Here is a 19,161-nt window from a genome sequence, read left to right as displayed (position 1 = left end):
AACAGACGTACGCAAACCACTAAACAACTCACTTCATTTGCTGGGAATTTTGTATTACCATTAACATTTACTTTTAATAAGAATTCGTTTAACTCAGCTAGCCTTGCAGTTGGGAGCCAGAGCACACGAAATAGTTATGAATTTTGTTTTTTATACCTGCTTGCAGTTCCTAATGATTTCCATTCACTTTTTTATTGGACTTTATGCAAACCTCATTTTCTGAGCCCAGTTATAAGGGCGCACAATAATATTAACCAGTTAATGCTGAACGGCATTTCGTATCAGCAGCTCGATCTCGCCTAGTGTTGAACGTTGCTTTATATATACTAGCCTCGACTTGAACTATAAAAAAATATAATTTAGCAAATTTCATTTCGCCTGCAAGACAGTGCGATCCAAACAGCTAACGTTTTCAGAAACTCCGCGGACGCACTTCCGGTGAGCGAGGCCGAAGCAGGCGTTCGGATGCTTCAAGATTTATTCGTTCAACCGGGGAGGGTGTCGGGCGCTGTGAGGCAACGGGTCGCTTGTTGGGACTGTGACTGCGCGGGCGGAAAGCTAAACCATAAAATCGCTCATTAAACTACATATCTGTATATGCACACTGCATACGGTATGCAGTGGGCATTATAATTACTATGGGTAGTACAGAGTACAGTAAAGTCTTACAGCTAGTTTCAACAATGGACTGGTGAAAAAAGGAATCGACTTTCACTTCTGTCGAATGTCCCATATCATTGAAGCTTTCATTTCGGAGAAACCGAGTATGACCTCTTAAAAATAACGAACATGCTTTCACGAGCTTCCGCCGAATATCCGTAAACATTTGCGCATGTAGAAGAGGAGTAAGAAAACTATTCGCCGGTAGCACTACTATCGCGTAAAAGGAGTGAATATGATCTGGAATAAAAGGACGTTTTCATTAAAACTTCCATAACTTATATAATTACAACCCAGCAGTTTTTTTAAGCACGTAAAACTATGTGAACCCTATTGAAGACTTTTAAAACTTGCCCTAGAACTTATACTAAAGGTTATAAGCATGTGATCGAGTAGTGCACCGTAATTTTAGATATGTGATCTTTCACTTTGGTATCATAAACGGTGTTAGAGGGACATACAATTTTATGAATATCGACGAATACTAAATATTCATATAAGGGACTAAAATTCATAAACGTTAAGAGGAATTTACAAAAACTGAAAAAGTCACGAACTTGCGATGTCAAATGATGTAAAGGCGATCATCTTCACCACAATAACCGGCAACCAACAAATGAGATTGACGATCATGATGATGAGATAACGCCGGAAGTCATAGAGATCCCATTTCAGTTCGGTCAGCAGTTCTTTGGAATGACTGTTCGTTGCCAGAAAGTATTTTATCCGCATTCCACAAAATACGGTTATAATCAAACTGGCGGTAAACACTCCGAAAAACAGCAAAGACGAGTACCACCAGCCGTTAAGATAAGGCTCATCCAGGTATAATGGAATGCACAATCCGTTATTGCCATAAAAGCTGCCAGTAACGTTATCCCATACTGCAACGGGGATTCCAAACAACATCAGCCCTGCATGCACAAACAACAGGTTAACGTCGCTTAGTAAAGCCAGTGATCGGATTCAGGGCCTTTATATCCATATAACTACGAGACTGTAATACAGTACCTGCAAACCACATATTGACTATCAACCAAACAGCTCCACGGGAACTAAGGTGGTATTTCCGGGGTTTGGTGATGCAGATGCAAAGGTCAGCAAGGATAGCGCACATGGTAACCAGTGAAATGAATATGGACAACGACGCTAAAATTTTATTAAGAAGATAACGAGAATTCATGAATAGCGAATTTACTAATACGCGTTTTACATCTGTACATTTTTATGATTCTAATCAATTAGATAGAAAAGAGAAACATATTACTGTAATACTTTTGTGATTCAGTGCAGTTTTCATTAAATTAAGTAGTAAGTACTCGTAGTATTTCTAGTCACCCAGCATTCCCGCGGCTTGGCAAGCAGTTCCGTGCAACCATTCGTATGCTTCCCGGTGATAATTTTCTCTGAACTGGATGTCATAAATGGCAATGACCAATAAGTAGACAGCCATGAGCAGATAAGAAACTGAAAGGTCGAAATAATTTCCTTATTATCCTGGCGTTCATAATCTGCCTGTTCAAAGATGTTTATAATTTCTTTCAAGGTATTTTTATGCGTAGCAAGCTAGCGTATCGCAATATTGTACGTTACCAAACAAATTGTATCGCAGTTTATTTGTAACATCTTGTTCGTGTCGATGATAGCGCTGAGGTACGTCCGATGTCATTATCGGCTCAGTTGAAGCGATACAGCACCGCGCCAACAAAACCGTCAAATTCACCAATGGAATCAAAGCGATAAGGGCCCAAATCATTATTCGGGGTATAAGAAGATCGATCATGTTTTCAGATGATGAGATACCGTCGGATTTAGGAAAACAGTCGACAATATGCGCGGCATAATAGCAATAATGAAACTTGCTAAATATTCTGAAAATATAACAGTTAACACGAGATCTATATTAATTTTAAAGCAGTTGGAATATGTCTCCTTGTTCCCTTCCTCACGCGTTTGCAATAAAGGTCAATCTTACATGAGCGCTTCGTTGGGAATGTCCTTGAACATATCTTTATGAATGTTGTTAATTGATACTCCCGACAGGTTTCTGCAATTTAAATTACTAATTGAGTCGTATAGATCGTATGCCCAACAAACATTTCTTACAACCATGTACATGTTCAGCGTACAAACGATCTAGCCTGCTTAGTCCTTTGAAAATTTCCATTGGAAGACTAAGGATACCGGGGTTAGCTGACAAATTTCTGCAACGACAAAAATCTTATATGCAAAAACATTTTCTATTCAGCGCAACAATAAACTTTTTGCTAATAATTGCACCATATGAGACCAGCAAAAAACTCGTGGGTGATCTTTGTATCACATTCCCACTTACAAAAATTGCAGATTTTGTAGAGGAGCGAACAAATGGGAAGGAAGTGTTGTAAATGTGTTGTTTGCTAATGAGCTAAAACGCATTTGGACAGCACTATAAACGCAACGTCCAACACTCCAGTAAATTAAGACAAGTATTGTTACAGTTCTTCCAAGCGCGGGGTGGCTTCGAAGGAGTTTTCTTCAATATTTTCAATAAGATTGCTACTGAGGTCCCTAGAAACAAATTTCATTGTAACCTCATAGAGTTTTAAATAGGAGTACGGTTGAGACAGAGTTTCACTCGATGGCAGCTTTGAATTAATCTACAGAATAAACTGCAGTAAGTATAGTAAGTGTAGTATAGTATAGTAAATCTATTTAAACTACGTACAAGTATAGTAAACTGGTGAGTCCGTTCAAATGATCTTTTGAAATATGGCGAATTTCATTTCTTTCCAGTTCACTGCAATAAGGGGAAAAGTTATGAGCTTGTGCTTCCATAGATGACCTTGGCGCCGTCCAGAAGCAGATCTATCCTTATAGTCCCTAATATGCAAGCTTACATAGGATGCTTACAGGTAATATAATGAACTAAGTTTTGCAAACATGCCGGCTTCCAGTGATATGCGATTTGCTTTGAGGTCCCTGCAAGATACCTTATTAGTAAAATCAAAACGATACAGTCAAACTGCAAAAAGTCAAAAAGTCGAATGAGCCTTTCGTACAACCAACGGAGTTTCTTGTTGTTGAATGAATTAGGTTCCCAGTTCTGAATAAGGTTTTGCCCAAGCCACCTGAAATTGTAATAAAACCGTTCTGGTGTCCTTTAACTAATTTCCGTAAAAGACATAGTTTGTAGTTCACAGTAAAAGTGTTATTTCGTAGTTGCAGTACTTTTAGTTTTGATGGATATTCGTCTATATTACTGTAAACTCAAATTGGCGCTATAAACTTTTAAGCTTTTACGCTCATTGTTATATTGTGAAATACAAAAAAAATTTATTATAAAAATTTAATTGCTAGTAAAACATTTTCTGAAATTAGGGTAATTATTTCCCTTACAGAAAGCAGAGATTTCGTAGATTGGAAAACACACGAGGATCGATTTTTGACAATTTGTTGTAGTCCAGATGTCTGCGGAGGGGAAATCTCATATACCGCGTGCTGAGTATTGAGACACATATTTCTGGGGACAGAATAAAAAATACAGCATATTTACAAATGCCTGAGTTCGCTTAAATTGTTGAAGGCCTTGAGATTTAATCCCGAGATTGAATTATGCCGAAAATCCCTGCAAAACATGAACAAAATAAACGATAAAACACACAACAGAAAAAGTTTTGGTATGTATACCCCCTAACAAAGTGGAATAAAATAAAATAAGTAATCTGAGACGGTTTTTTGGGCTTATGTTATATTTTTACAGACGTATGTAAATGATATTATAACAACCTGAGAGTTCTATGCCCAAACAAAATTGTGCTGGGTGCAGGAGTTACATCTTACAGGCTCCAACTTACAATTTCTGTAAATTAGGAAACATGGCCAAGGCATCCTCTTGGATAAACTGAATGCGGTTTTTCGAAAACGTGCTGCAATGTTATGATTCTTGCATTGCAATGCAATGCAATGTTATATGCAATGCAATGCTATAATGCGAAATATAAAAAGGCACTTACTAAATAGGCGAGCTGGTATCCGTGTACTCCTCGTTAAAAGGAAATACGGATGTAAGGGATAAATTGTCACATTTGATTTGATTGACCACGCACTGACATCGTTTAGGAAATCGTTTGACAACTATCACATAAAAAACAAGAAACAAAAGTCAAGAATGTTCCAATTGTTCATATACATAGAGCCGTACGCTGTACCGAAAAAAATAGTTCATCAACTACTCTAGAGTAGAATAAGAACGTCACCGCTTCCCATCGGTGTTACGGTCATCTGTTGCTTTTTACAAAACAGTAACCGCGTTTTTTCACTTACAGCATGTAACATTTCCAGTCCCGATATGATGATGAAAACCCGTTCCCGGTGGCAGAAGTGGCTCTGGTGCCAAACAATCTTCAGTCGTTTCTTTGTCCGAGTCCTGAATACGCCGGAAAAAAGCTCTTCCGAAACCGGAAGTCTTTTCTCCTGTTGATAAAGATTCAACGAAAATCGATCACAATAAGTCAATCATACACAAGCCATATTAATATTTTTACCGCAGTACTTTTCGTTTTCATCGTCTCCTTCTGGGCAGTCTTTTATTTCATCGCACCTAAGTGATCAGTGGGTCAACGGCGGTCGTATATTAAAGCAAGCCCAGAAAACTGTTATACTTACCTAAGCTGTGCCACAAGTTCACAACTCACATACAATTGTTCAAACTATTTAAATTGTAATTAATCACTATTTTGAATACGAGTACTAACTACTGCACTGAACACCGAATTCTTGGCTTGCAAGCATGTGCACGTGCAGTATATGCTAGTAGTGCAAAACAGTGTCATCCTAACTACAAACTTGCATCAGAAATGCCTTTTCAATACTTAAAATATCACAACGTGAAACCGCAAAATCGAAGATATGGGTACTGCGCAGACTCACTACGAATCTACGCATAAAATTACCAGTAACGCTGAGCAAGACACTTCGAAGAAGTTGCGCAAGGGAATTCGCCGGTTTCGCATTCATGATTTTTATGGAATTTGATTCCCTCGTCTTTGGTCGTTAACGGCATCAAATTCTGTATGCAGATTAGAGGAACTATATCTGTAACCAAAATGTCATGAACGCGTTGCGCCGGTGATATTCTCGGATATTCGTTACATTCTCACCTTATAATACGTAGATCATATTTCAATCTTGTACTTACCGGTAAGCAGGAGTAGTAATCGAACCACGAAATAATATCTCCACATTTTTAACGGTGGAAACAATCCAGAAACTAGTCCAACTGTAAAATTTTTTAACTATCGCTACTGATTGGGAACAAAAATTGGTGCAACTGCGACAACCAGTTCTGATATTATAGTTGTCCACTGTCCGGTGTTTGTACTCATAAGCCAACTTAGTCCGTATAAATGCCGCGTAAACGTGAATACAGGTAACCTGACATAGTATGCTTGCAACAGCTGAAATAAAAATAATGAGATAGAATCATAGAAGTAAACGTGTGCATGCGCATCAGGTTGTCGCTATCGTGATCAGTACGAAGATTTAATATATTCATTAAACAAGACCGTTTTCCACAAAAAAAACAGCGGGATGTCCATCATTATTACCAGTATATACTTTTGTTAAATATTACCTTACCGCATATCCACTGTCCTCGTGCTCGCAATCCGTTTCCAGTAATACACGGCACACATGTTTTGTAACTTTTGTTCAAGTCACCATTCCCGCTATTTGCAAGTCCAAATAAAATCTAAATTTTAAATTATGCCTGCAAGCGAGATTTCAGAGTGTAATTTCTAGAAACTATTCAGCATGGGGGCATATAACGTCATATCTTACAAAGTGTGTAGTTCAGTGTACTGAGCAACCGTTAAACTGATCATAGCTTCAACATTATGATTCGGGTATTAAATGAAGATATAAAATTAATTTTATGTGTAAGAACTTTCATACAGAGTTTTCTAAAAATGTGAAATCACTCGAAGAAGATCACTGATGTCAATAAATACCGCCAGTTTGCTATGTTAATGAATTAGAGTACTCTGCGTACCACCCGAAAATCGACATTTATTCGACTGAGAAGCTTAAACCATTTGTTCTAAATTTCCGCATGAATGATCCAGTTCAGTCCAGCATGATTTAATTTACGAAAGAAACCAGTTTCCCGTTGATTGCAAGTATTGGAGAGGAACATCAAACGTGAATGGTATATTCCAAAAGAAACATGCGCTTAAGTCCTTATTGTTACGCATGGCCTTTGCATAATTACATTTTGTAGGTATTGTAAATATATCTCAACAGAAACTTTGTACATCCGAATACATGTGCTGTATGCAAACTCATACAAGATAGTTCTAGGTCTACTAAGTCACTACAGTTTCACAGGGCCATAATATCGGTCGAAATTCAACGTTTCTAAAAGTGGCGGAATTGGTTAGAAATCTTTGGTATTCACTAAATTTTCGGTTTCCTGTCGCACTTTCAGCCGTTTCTGCAATAAAATAATTGATTGCTAAATGTTCGACAACAGTTGAAAGATAAAGTTAATAAAGTGCAATTAAAACTGTGTTAACAATATTTGCGCTGACAGTTGTACTTGCACGTATATCATATCTATATGTAGCTAGTTAAATGTGACGCATTATATAGATATACATAATATAATATTGCATATTTACAGTACTTGAGCTATTTGCAAATAACACGGATTAAGGAATATACAAGTGTATGGGTAAAAAAATATTCTTACCAGGAACCGAGCTTTTTCATCACAAGCAATTGGAGTCTGAAAACAAATTTTACGGGTACATAAAAGGTTGTGTACCCGTGTTGTGTCCTAAACATAATCGTCAACGTACTTCGTCAACATCGTTGTAACAATCACCAGCGGAATTTAATGGCCGTTTTCCACCAGGACCGTATTGGCATAAACGTTCAATAGGTAGTGCTGTCAAAATTTTCTTCTCTTTTTCTGACCATGCCTTCGTAGGGCAGTAAAACACCTATAAAATTCATGCGCTGAAGAATAATTTACTATATATAGCCACAAACCAAGTAACCAATCTTCACCATGCACTGAGCTTTGAGCGCCAGTACATCCATAATATCTCAAATATCCATTAAATAACAAATAGTTTATAGTGTGCAAAGAACAATTACCTGTGGTCTAGATTCATCCAGGACAATATCCGAATTTTCCGTTAAACCGTGTACGTTGTCTAGACACTGCAAAATATTATGATTATAAGCACACAGACATGTATACCGCTTTAAAACTGAATTATAATCCCAAAATTAGTTAATCGGATTTCATTACTTTCAGATCCATATAAGGAAAGACGGAAGTACGCGAAGAAATGTTAAGGCCATGGCTAGTTCGGCTTTAATCATAAGGTGCCATTTTGCAAAAAGAAGCAGCTGTATAGATTGAAGACTGCTCTATTAGATGGCAACATTATCAAAGTTATAAAACTGCAGGGTTATCAAATATGAATTTTTCAAGTTAGCTGCCTAAACTGAATAATGGTGCAAGCAGTGACTGGCCCGGCTTACCATTACAAACGCTTATGTAAGTTAGCGCACCTGCGATGAAATCAATGGAGAACGCAGAATTATGATCCACATCTTTTGTTTTACTGACAGCCATAAAACCGAGCACTGGTCAGTGGAATGAAAGCAAACACCGAAGACAATAGATTTTGATCACACCGAAGTGTGGTAGGAAGGGAACAATCGGCTGTCTGGACAGTCAATATGGTTTGGTTTGTGTGGTGGGCTGAAACAGTCAACGTGCCTTTGACTGATGTAAACTTGCCTGAACTTTCGAAAGCTAGAAGTACCGTTCAAAATGCACCAAATAAAGTTTGAAAACTAACTCCTAATTCAGGGGATATAACAAAATTTTCAAACTTGATGCGTTGGATTAAGAAAAACCATGGAAGTATAATTGCGAGAGCGATTTTGAAAAAAATCGTTTTTACTCAAGTTATGTACGGAAATCAAAACCCTAAAAGTGTTTTTTCAAGTTTTTGAAGTTTAAAATTTTCTTATCAAAAAAAGCCCTCGCAAGGTGCAAGAGAACTGCGTTTACGATTTTCTGGGTGGTTTATCTAATATTCTGTATGGTTCCCTGCAGACTAGTTAATTTTTAAGCGTGATTTTTTCGATTCAAACTTTAAACTGTGTGTTGTAAACCGATCTTACCAGTTTTAAGTTGTGAATTTTTCTCGATTTAAACTGGACAGACAGATGCATCGAGAAACAGATACGATTTTAAAAAACTTATAAAACCGGCCTTCTTCATCTGAATTAAGCCGAACTAGCCTTGGCCATCGGGCAGCTCGTGCATGAGTTTGAGATAATGTACGGACTTGTCTACCGCTAGCTGTACCGCACTGTACGTGTATATTGTAAATGAAAAAAGAATGCTATATATTGTACAGGTGCAAGCGGCTACGCGACAGGTCGTCGCGGGACATTTGGTTTTACGGACATTTCGTATAAGGACATCCAGTTTTTGTGGCAAATGGTCATATGACAGTTCGTTGCCATATACCAGTCGATAATTTTTCGACAACCCAAGAGTCGCGCGATCAAATGTGCCACAACAAAACGGCCACAAAACGAGTTGTCCCAAAACACATTGGCCGCTGCGACGAAAAACGTGTGGCGAAATGTCCCACGACGAAAATGTCCCGCGACCACTTGGGCTGTCACGGTGCAGCACAGTGAGGCAATTCTTTCGTGAGGGACTTTACCAGCAAAAAACCAATTATACCGACGAAGGAGCTTATTGTGAGACTTCCTGATGATTCTGTTTTGAAAAAGAAGCTGGTCAATGATATGTCTTAAATGTTTAATGAAACAATTTCAAATGCTAAAGACTTACTTGTGCGCATCTTTGTATTGGTCGAAAAGAATTGGCGAACGAAAACTTCCAATAACAGCGTGAATCAAGCACCTTGAAAAGATAAACAGTACGAGTAAAACTAAGCATAACGTTTTCCGAAAAGTACAAAGTCTGAATAAAATACTGCTGTATTAGAAATTGGTCTAATATGACTGCTTCCCACAAGAAAGATGCATGCACGGGTCAAATGCAACTTATACAAACGAAGAGCAAATTTAAAGAAAAAACATATTATAATCAAATTTTTATTTTTCACCCACCAAACGCCAGATGTAATCGCAGTTTAACAGTCAGCGCATGCATACATGTATGTTTCCACTTCCACCATTAGCAAATCGAAAATGTCTGTCAGGGATTCACATTTCTAGTTGACAAATTTCATGTTCGCAATACTTGGTTACGGATGCGTGAAGTGCTAATGCTCCGCAGGCGATACTGTTAAATATTCAGTTGTCGGCAATGCGTATGTACAGTATAATTTTTCAACTTTTTCCGGTACGAACTCACAACATGGTAATGCAATGGTTATTTACATCTAGTGAGACGGGAAACAAAATACATACCGAAAGATCATGAAGCTTTATTAGCAATTTAGCGCATTCGGTGAATGAACAAAAAGCATTGCTCACTATAACCCCACACCCACCCACATTATTCACAGCTTGTCGCTCCCCACTTTTGTGCATGCAACATAAAACGGAAATTATCAAAGGCACATCAGTTATACGGTCAAATACCGCTAAAGGTACTGAGCGTTAACATTCACAAATTATAATTAGACTATAATAAAACTTTTCTTCAAATTTTTATGTTAAAAGCCAGGAATGTATTATTTATGCGTATCACATACGAGACAAACCCGACAAACTATTTGGTACACTAGCATGACTAGCATCAGTCCACGGTTCTTTGCAGTGCGAATATTCTGTCACTTTCATAAATCATAAAGTCTTCCGACGGTGCGGTAATAACGTAGCGTTTATTGGAGGTCACTCCAATTTTACGGTAAATCCCCAACAGCAAGAGTCTTTTATTGAGGAGAGCGTCAGTAAACAGCCCTCCGTAAGTTGATCCCTAAAAAATTCTCATATTTGGCTTCTTCCATTAAATAAATAAACCCGAAGACGAAAGCAACGAAGTTCGGAACCAAAACATGCATTGTCAAAAATATCCATTATACTTACAACATGCATAGAGAACAATTCATCACTCATCTTGAACTGCTTCACTCTGACTTGATCGCCTCTCTCATGGCTGCTAATTGTGCTGGGCCCAATCAGACCGGCTCCTTCCGCCATGATCTGTTCCAGTTCCGGTGACGCTCCACCAAATATTACAGAGTGCAGTACCGTGTATATTATGGGATTGAAAAAGGAGGTAACCATTAAAAGATCCAGGACACTGGCCGAGAAGGCGCGGCCTCCACTGTACGGTTGGGTCAAGTAGAATTCCGTTCCCGGCAGATCTTCATCATCATCATCCAAAAATTGGACATTCGTATCACGCACTACAAAATAGATTCAAGATTCCAGTAGTCTACAATTACTGTAATGGTTTCGTTTTCCATAAAATACTATCTGAATGCGAAAGTGGCTTTTTATAATTAACTCACTTAAATCAGTAATAAGAGGAACTTCAAAGCCGGTTCGGCGAGTACAGCGTTTAATAGTTTCGGTTTGCTCATCCAGGTTCGAGCGTCTGGAATGATTATTAGCTTTCATGTTTTCGTCCTCGGAAAACTTCATGGCGCGAACGTTTAAGGTGGCGAGTATGACTGACTTATCCAACAATGTCGGATCCGTTGACTTTTCGTGGGGGTTTGCTGCACCAATTAGTACGCACATTTTGCATGTGTTGAGATTTACGGAACGTAGATCCGCTCGGTTGAGTGGACTTCCCTAAAAGGTGGTAAAATAAAACATCGAAATGCACAAATAAGCACAAAATCAATAAAAACTACGTGCCTTGACAACAAATAATCTTGGCAAATTATACAAATATTTCCACTCTTTTTCCACATATTTATCATCTGCGAGAATGAGAATATCCGAAAGTTCACCGCTTGGAATGGCACTGGAACGCAGTGGCATGACAAAACTGGCCAATCCGATAGTCTGCGATGTGGACTGGCTGACAACGCACACAACAATGTGATTCGCAAAGTTCTTCCTTGCGGCTTGCAATCTCGTCTGCAGAAACCAAAAATGGAAGATAATACAATTATCACGTAACAAACAAAAGGCAAGCCGTTTAGCTTACTAGTCGAACGCTGCACAAAGGTCTTGCTGGAGTCCAGTAAAACAAGCCACTGCTATCATACAGTACACTGGGCTTCGGTTGATCACCGTCCACATCGTCCAAATGTATGTTTTCCGGTGACTGCATTACGTTAAGCTTCTCTCGGCTATTGTTAACCGGTCTGCAAAGAAAGAACAGTTACCAAAACGTTACGTTATAGAATGAATTTCCTACGAATTCTCACAATTCTGGTCAGGCTCATTTATAACTGTTAGTATGACAGTACTCGTATACGTCGTACGAGACTATGTATTCCCAACCGACCTGAATATAAATACTGCTATGCTAACTTGTAATGTTCTTCTGAGTTTCTTGTTTCTTTACAGAAACCAATTCGACTTGCATTCCAAATTAACTGAACAAAGCAGCATGGATTGCAACCAACTAATATTGTGGGTAATTACGTAATAACATACGTGTTAGGATGTTCACAGATATACGACCAGATTCTAGATTCGACGGGTTCTCCGTTCAGATGTATAATAGGTTGCGGCAAAATGGCAACATTCTCGTCTGGACTATCTTCAGCTGTATATGAAGGAATCCAGTACTGGCCAGGCCGATTTTTCACTGTAGTAAAGGTCAATACATTCATTCCATTATAAAACGACAGCAGTACTCGTGCGTTTTGAAATTACAGCTCGGGCATATGGAATTTGTCACATACAGAATCAAATCTTTCCATATTTCTGATAACCACAATTATCAGTAATTGTAAAAGGAAATAAAAATGTTTATTTGGAAACTAGTGTACATACGCGCGCTTTTGAATCCAGCTTGACAGGAACATTGGGTTATTTGCGCGGGATCCGCAATGTCCTCGTGACAATACTTACAGTAAACCGCTGCACTGTAAAAACAAATGGTAAAACACATGCAACTGTAGTAATTTCAGCGCGTTGCACAATTCTGAAAATAATGGTACAATACATCCATACCGTTGCACATCTAGCCGGTGATCCGCCAAAAAATATGCGGCTGTGTTCGGTTGAATGATGGACTCTGGATTCGGAAAAATTTGTGGTCTGGAATCATAGATTTCCGGATCGAGTTGTATTGCTAACATGACGATTTTCAACCTTCGAGCACAGAATTCACAAGCTTCCACGAATGTTTTTCCATAAAAATATGGGCTTAAACGACGAAAATATAATTCCAAAGATGCACCCTTTGCATAGTCTTCCATCCAAGTCTCCGAAAACTAGAACAGAAAAAAATTATAAAACACATTCGTGACAATTCCCCGGTAGAGGAATTGAATACGTAGGCGGTGGTTATATCATTATTACATAATAAAAATATGCAGTGAAAAATTTGAAAAAAAAGCTAAATTTCACCGTCTCACCGAATTTCTTTTGCACGACTGCAGTATTTTACAAAGTAAGCCTAAATAGATCGAAAAAGTGCACCCATACCACCGGACCATCGCTTCCAGTGTTCCTTTTCATTATGGCTACACCGGTGACATGGGTGCAGTTTTTCGATCTATTTGGGCTTCCTTTGAAAAACACTGCAGTCGTTCAAAAGAAATTCGGTGTGGATACTGGATACTGAAGAGGAAAATACACATTTCACTGATGCCAGTTAAATCGGAATCATGCGTTCTTCTGCGTACGAGTTGTCTAGTTCCAACGTGGATTTTTTAGGGTAGAATTTCGGAAATGTATAGCAATACGTTATTGATATCTAGCAGTACGTTATTTTGACATGCACTGTTCATCCTGGACAGTGGACACAGCATTCTTGTCCTGGGAAACGAGCAATTAAGTGTTCCAGTTCAATAATTTTTTTCTGAGCGCAGATAGTATGGAGAGTGAGGTGAGTCATCCGCTAATACTGTCGCAGGACAATAAGAATGCAAGCCTGCTGCCCTACGTGTATGATTGTTGTTGGAATACCGACCGTCTAGCTTTGCGATACATGTACTAATGTGTCGTGTATAAGCGTTCACGCCGTTTAAGGCTCCATGAACAATCTTTACTCTTCCACGCCTGTATATGTCAGTCGGTAGGCACTCGTACTCTCAAACTGTAACAGATAAACTACGGTGGAAATAAGACGAACGATTCAGGAACGCGAGAACTCAGGAATCCCTCAGGAACGAGCTAACCACAACTTCCGGTCGTAAGTCCTGTGAGGATCGGCAAGAGCTAGGACGATTGTGTCACGAGCAAACCTGTATACTAAGCGATAATCCGGGAACAACTATGCACTTCAGTAGGAACAAGTATTGCTGTCTCTTTATCCAATTCACATCACAGTTCACAACGCTAGGAAATTGTAATTAGAAAGCAGTCTCAGAAGTAAATCCCAGACTACTGATTCCGATATTAGGCATCACAAGAACTTATATAGACTTCGCGTTATGACATCATATACATCGCTAGTAAAAGAGAACAGCAAATCACAGCATTGATTGACTAGATTATCCGTTGTGTTGCAGGTGGAAGGCGGACAGTCAGCATCCGTACGTACATCCGGCGTATGATCCTACTCCCATACGTCACCCCCACGAACGATGCTTGGCCGTGCCAAAATAAACAATCCATCCCGCAACATCCCAGTGCGATTGTGCACTTGCATCCATCCTGATCCCGATCCACCGCACAATCCACGCGTCCATCCGATGCCCAATGTGACTGTACGCCGCGATTCCCAGAGAGTTAGTGTGTGGAATCCTTGGCGAAGAGGCATCCGGAAGTCCACGGGTTTGGCAGGGCGGAGGTCCAAGGATCCAGGAAGGCGAACTATAAATTACTGACATTGTGCCGCTTGAGTTTTAGATGGTGTTTTAGTATGTACAGCATACGACATAAAGCTTTATTAATTGTGAAATTAAAATCGTAAAATGTAATTATGTGCGATACTGTAGAACTATGGATTAAACGAGCGAAAAGCACCAAATAAACCAACCAGTAGTATTCTTACGAATTCTCGAGTACTACAAATCACATCGTATAGCAACAAATGTCAACAACAACAAACAAGCTACAAATAAGCGTATAAAAATGGTGAGTGCAATCTACCAGCGCACTGATACAATAATGTAAACCAGTAAAAGACAACAAAATCAAAAGTCAAGGCAGTGCAACAAAGCCAGTAACAATATGAGATCAAAGAAAGCAACCAAGGTCAATGTCAGAGGTGAGTCAAGGTTACTTGCCAGCACTGGGAGCCAATGAAAAGAGGCCAGTGATACCAGAGCCAGATGCAGCGGCATCCAAACGGCGAGAAACTTCCGCAGCCATCTGACGTCGGCGATCGGCATCCAATTCCCGCTGCTGTTGCTGAGCCAAATAACCAGGCACAAAATTATGCTCGGCAGACCCAACAGGACCGGAAGGTGCAGACGGCGCACGTGGGCGATCAGCCGGAGAACGGTCGCGGGCATCGCGGACAATCGGTACTTCAGGTAGCGGCAAAACATTTGGTGGCAGACCGGGAAATTCAGCGTTAGCCAGGGCCTGCACAGGTGGAATGACAGCCGGAGGAACGACAACGGCATTCAAGGGTGGTGGGCCATGTAGATTGACAGCAGGGTTGAAACCATTGGGCTCACCTGCAGCCACATTTCCGTTGCCCTGGACCGGATTCGGTGCATTCGCTGCTTGGTTGCCCGGGTCGTCAACCTCCATGTTTGCGACGGCAGCTTCCACTGGAGCAACTGGGTGAGCGTCTCCATCAGGTACTTCAATAACTTCCGGTGCGCCCAGAGGTCGGCCATTACGACGCCAATGATCGTTTCCACGACGCAAGTTATTGTCTCCAAAATTCCTATGATTTCCTCGGCCGTACGGACGAAAGTTGCCACGGTAAGCACCACGGGCTCCACCCCTTCCTCGGTGATTATAACCGGCATTATACTGTTGTTGCTGGTTGGAGGAGGAATGAAAAATAGCGTCAACCAGCTTATCAAAAGCTCGGTTAGGATCAATAGGCGGCATGCCCAACTAATGAAAACTAGTGACCTTTTAACACTAAAAGTAAAGAGAAAAAGCGTTAAAATCACAGTCTACATACAGCGAAAATCCAGCATGCCAGAAGGCCGAAACGAAAAATCCACAATGCCGATTTCTGCACACTACGCGCAAGTGATTTTATACCTGTCTGCTAGAGCGAAATTTTAAAGTGCGGCAGATTCCACACAGGTAAGAAAAACAGCCAATCAGCGCTTCGCGCTATACCCTTTAATTCAACTTAATCATCCGATCAGATCTATCCAGGTACAACGGAAGATTCGGCAGTGATAGCCACAGTGCATATACAGCACATGAAGACCAGTTCATTGACTCAAAGCGCGAAAAACGAAAAAAAAATAAAAATTCAGACAAAAGCCTCAACAACGTTGTATAATTTCGACGACAGCAGCGGCAGGGTAAAAACTAAATGCAATTTAATACTAAGACGAAAGGAGACATCGTCAGATCATGGCAAAAGGGCGATTAAGGCAAAACAAGCGAGAACGGCAAATTTACAATTCATCAGAGTGTGGTTGCTGATTACCATAGACTACTGGTTCCGCAAATTCAGGTGAATCTTCACGCGCAACAGCCGGAATAGGCATTACAGCCGGGGCAACTGGCTGCAGAGACGGCAGCGGATCAACATCCATTTTCTCGAAATCAGATGCATCATCATCGTCACAATCGACCACCATATCTGCATTCTCGTCAGCTTCGACATCAGCATTCTGCTCAGGGGATAACACCGCCGAAGGATCCTCACGATCTTCACCATCATCCGAGACAGATACTTCGCTTGGCGCCGAAGACGAGGACGGTGAAACCTCCTTGTACTTGCGCTTTTGCCCACGAGTGCGAAAGTTATATGGTCCAGCAGAAGTGGATGGCTGCGGTTCCGCATTCGCCATAGCACCCGCATCAGCAACCGCTTGACGCGCAGCTGCATCCACCTTCTGGCGATTGGCGATTTCTTTAAACAATCCAACAAAAACAGGATGTAAATAGAGATATTGACGACGCAGCTCTAACGCAATTAACGAAGGTAATTTCCGAGTAGCCACACACAAATCATAACGATTGATTAATACTCCGTTTTGGTATAAAGTGAGACAAATACAATTCCGGAAAGCGAGGATGAAAGCGATTTAAACCGGAGAAATAGGCTTTTGTAATTGCCATCTCACCCTGCTTGTCCGCAATAGCCATTCTTGGAAACACTCCGGAATGCGCTCGTTTGCGAGCCGTCTGCTTGGTCTTGAAGACCGGCCGTGGTGCATCCGGGTTATACGGCACATAAAGAATTCCGCCTTTGCGCAGATGTTCCTCGTCTAAACACAGTTGAAACGACAATGAACGGAAGCAAAGCTTAACCATGATCAACTGCAGAACTGGCAGAAGGAGCAACAAAACAGAAATGAAGCGACATGACAACGATTGTCGTATCTCATGAGTGTAGTAACGAAAAACTCCACAGGTAGAATTCAGACTTGTGAAAAACCACAACATTACAGTAAAACAACGGCAAACACGGCAATACCTCGCTTCGCTTTTACAGACGGAGTCTCGGAAGACGATGGCTCTTCTTCAGACAGGTCTGGAGTTCCCAGGTGTCTCTCCGCCTGCGTCTGCGGTTTCTTCGGTGATGGCTGACGGATCTCAACGTCAGGGCTAGTAGGGAATGATCCCCGACGGGCACGGCGGCGAACCACAGCAGCATTGCGTCGTAAAATCGTTCGTCGCCGTTGCTTATCATATCGGCGCTGTAAAGCATCGACTATCGCATCTGCCCGACTGGTTGAAGGTTGCTGATTCACTGTTGCACTCACCGATCCCGATGACCCAGAAGATTGCGCAGAAAACACTGGTTGGGCGGAAGTACGACGGAAGACGCGAGATCGAGTGACACGCGATGAAGAACGGGCTTCATCGCTGTCCGGAGAATAACCAAAACTTAATCCCGCTGTTGCTCGACTCGGGCGCGGTGTTCGCGATGCAGTCTTGCGCAGTTGGCTTCTTAGCAGGAGGCGACATTTTCAAAACATAAAAGTGACAAATCAGTCGCAAAAGAAGGAAAAGGAGAATAACAGGATTGCCAGCAGGTTCAGAAAATTGAAAAACTGAAGTGCAGAGAAAAGCACAACAGACAATCTACACTGGCACCGACACCGAAAACTCAAAATTCACTGAGTATACCACCAGGCGGTTGACAGGCGACAAGAGGATTTTGTGATTTTTTCGCCACTTTCACCATTTGCCATAAATCACACAGAATACCGCTTGTTTCGTTGAGGATTTGTAAATTGCAACCACAAAGACCAAATTTTAATACAAAAAACAAATCATACTGATAAAAAGGACTCGAAGAAAGAAAGTCAACACCAAAACACGCGGCTGGAAAATATTCGGAACACAGACCGGAAACTGCGCGGTTTCCGATAGCATGGCCATATCAGGGCGGCTGGCAGACGACAAAATACCGGTACATTGCACGAAAAATATCAGCTGTTCTTCACAAATGGAAAAGTGAGGAACCCAACAATATTTATCCTTTTACGGTGATGGTTTTCTGTTTCATTTATTACTAGCTTGTTTCTTTTCATCGAATTTTATTTTAATCATTTCCAAGTATCCGAGCGTCATGTCAGCACAACCTGTGGGACCATCTGAAGAGCCGTTACCTTCGCCCGAAACAGATGCGATTGCCCACTATGAATACTGGAAGGGACGAACTCGCGAATCAGTTCAGTTTGCCATGGCGGAGCCTCTACAGCCAAACGAAACCATCCGAGACCGTCGACAATTGGCGATGCATACGGCAGCCCACGCGTGCATTCTTGAAGCTGACATTACGGGATATTATGTGGACATGTCATCTATCAAGAAATTCGTTGTGGAAATGCATGATGATTTCACGGAAGAACGAGTGGACTTCTTCCTTGGCGACGCTATTAACGCTGGTATCTTGCTCAAGAAGATGAGCCGCGATGGACGTTTCGTGCTCGAGGTGGCCGAGGAAGTGAAAAATAACCGCGATCCAGAGACGAAGGTAATCGACACAACTAGCAAGTTTCGTCGGATGATTCGCGTAATCCTCTACCACGGCCGATATGCCATGTCACGCACCGAAATCCAACACTGGATCTGTACGTTCGACGTGCAGCTACAGGACGTGGACTACTGGCTGGAGCGCGGGCTGCGCCAACTGGTTAACCAGAAACATGTCGTCGTCGTCTACGGAAATCTTTTCGTGGACAGCTGCATCGACCTGTGGCTACGAAGCATTCGCGGCTGCTGTCTCTGCACCACTCTGGCCCAGACCATCAGTAAGTGTTTGTGTTTTTCAAAACGGCA

At 41.0% G+C, this 19,161-nt stretch overlaps 3 protein-coding genes across 4 annotated transcripts; all 3 read right to left on the bottom strand.

The window, feature by feature from the left end:
- Window positions 1-192: 192 nt before the first annotated feature.
- On the bottom strand, window positions 193-6,657 carry LOC129585676 (relaxin receptor 2-like). The gene is made up of 23 exons (XM_055478455.1): window positions 6,481-6,657; window positions 6,280-6,409; window positions 5,840-6,098; window positions 5,595-5,736; window positions 5,187-5,242; window positions 4,966-5,115; window positions 4,656-4,776; window positions 4,497-4,568; window positions 4,196-4,267; window positions 4,039-4,110; window positions 3,702-3,770; window positions 3,553-3,621; window positions 3,368-3,439; window positions 3,139-3,210; window positions 2,996-3,067; window positions 2,790-2,864; window positions 2,636-2,707; window positions 2,254-2,531; window positions 1,999-2,127; window positions 1,672-1,809; window positions 1,218-1,574; window positions 670-900; window positions 193-558 (listed from the first exon to the last, which is right to left on the bottom strand). The coding sequence occupies exons 3-23, from the start codon at window positions 5,883-5,885 to the stop codon at window positions 413-415; spliced, it is 2,511 nt and encodes an 836-aa protein (XP_055334430.1). The 5' UTR covers window positions 5,886-6,098; window positions 6,280-6,409; window positions 6,481-6,657; the 3' UTR covers window positions 193-412.
- Window positions 6,658-6,691: 34 nt separating this feature from the next.
- On the bottom strand, window positions 6,692-10,027 carry LOC129585678 (uncharacterized). 2 transcript variants are annotated; one of them, XM_055478457.1, is made up of 7 exons: window positions 9,811-10,027; window positions 9,530-9,601; window positions 9,399-9,454; window positions 7,801-7,866; window positions 7,500-7,643; window positions 7,391-7,426; window positions 6,692-7,132 (listed from the first exon to the last, which is right to left on the bottom strand). In XM_055478457.1, the coding sequence occupies exons 2-7, from the start codon at window positions 9,537-9,539 to the stop codon at window positions 7,076-7,078; spliced, it is 369 nt and encodes a 122-aa protein (XP_055334432.1). In that variant the 5' UTR covers window positions 9,540-9,601; window positions 9,811-10,027; the 3' UTR covers window positions 6,692-7,075. The 2 variants fall into 2 exon arrangements, with proteins under 2 accessions (XP_055334432.1, XP_055334433.1); XM_055478458.1 differs by lacking the exon at window positions 9,811-10,027 and having other exon boundaries at window positions 9,530-9,804.
- A 116-nt stretch (window positions 10,028-10,143) lies between these two features.
- LOC129585677 (calcium-activated potassium channel slowpoke-like) lies at window positions 10,144-13,142 on the bottom strand. Its single transcript, XM_055478456.1, has 8 exons — window positions 12,787-13,142; window positions 12,607-12,698; window positions 12,265-12,418; window positions 11,810-11,969; window positions 11,515-11,739; window positions 11,163-11,448; window positions 10,735-11,057; window positions 10,144-10,624 (listed from the first exon to the last, which is right to left on the bottom strand). The coding sequence occupies exons 1-8, from the start codon at window positions 13,032-13,034 to the stop codon at window positions 10,445-10,447; spliced, it is 1,668 nt and encodes a 555-aa protein (XP_055334431.1). The 5' UTR covers window positions 13,035-13,142; the 3' UTR covers window positions 10,144-10,444.
- Between the last annotated feature and the right edge of the window lie 6,019 nt (window positions 13,143-19,161).

Source organism: Paramacrobiotus metropolitanus, unplaced genomic scaffold (assembly GCF_019649055.1).
Source record: "Paramacrobiotus metropolitanus isolate TYO unplaced genomic scaffold, Prichtersi_v1.0 Parri_scaffold0000018, whole genome shotgun sequence".
NCBI lineage: Eukaryota > Metazoa > Tardigrada > Eutardigrada > Parachela > Macrobiotidae > Paramacrobiotus > Paramacrobiotus metropolitanus.
Note: the sequence above shows the minus strand (reverse complement) of the source record. Positions and strands in the feature narration are given on the sequence as shown.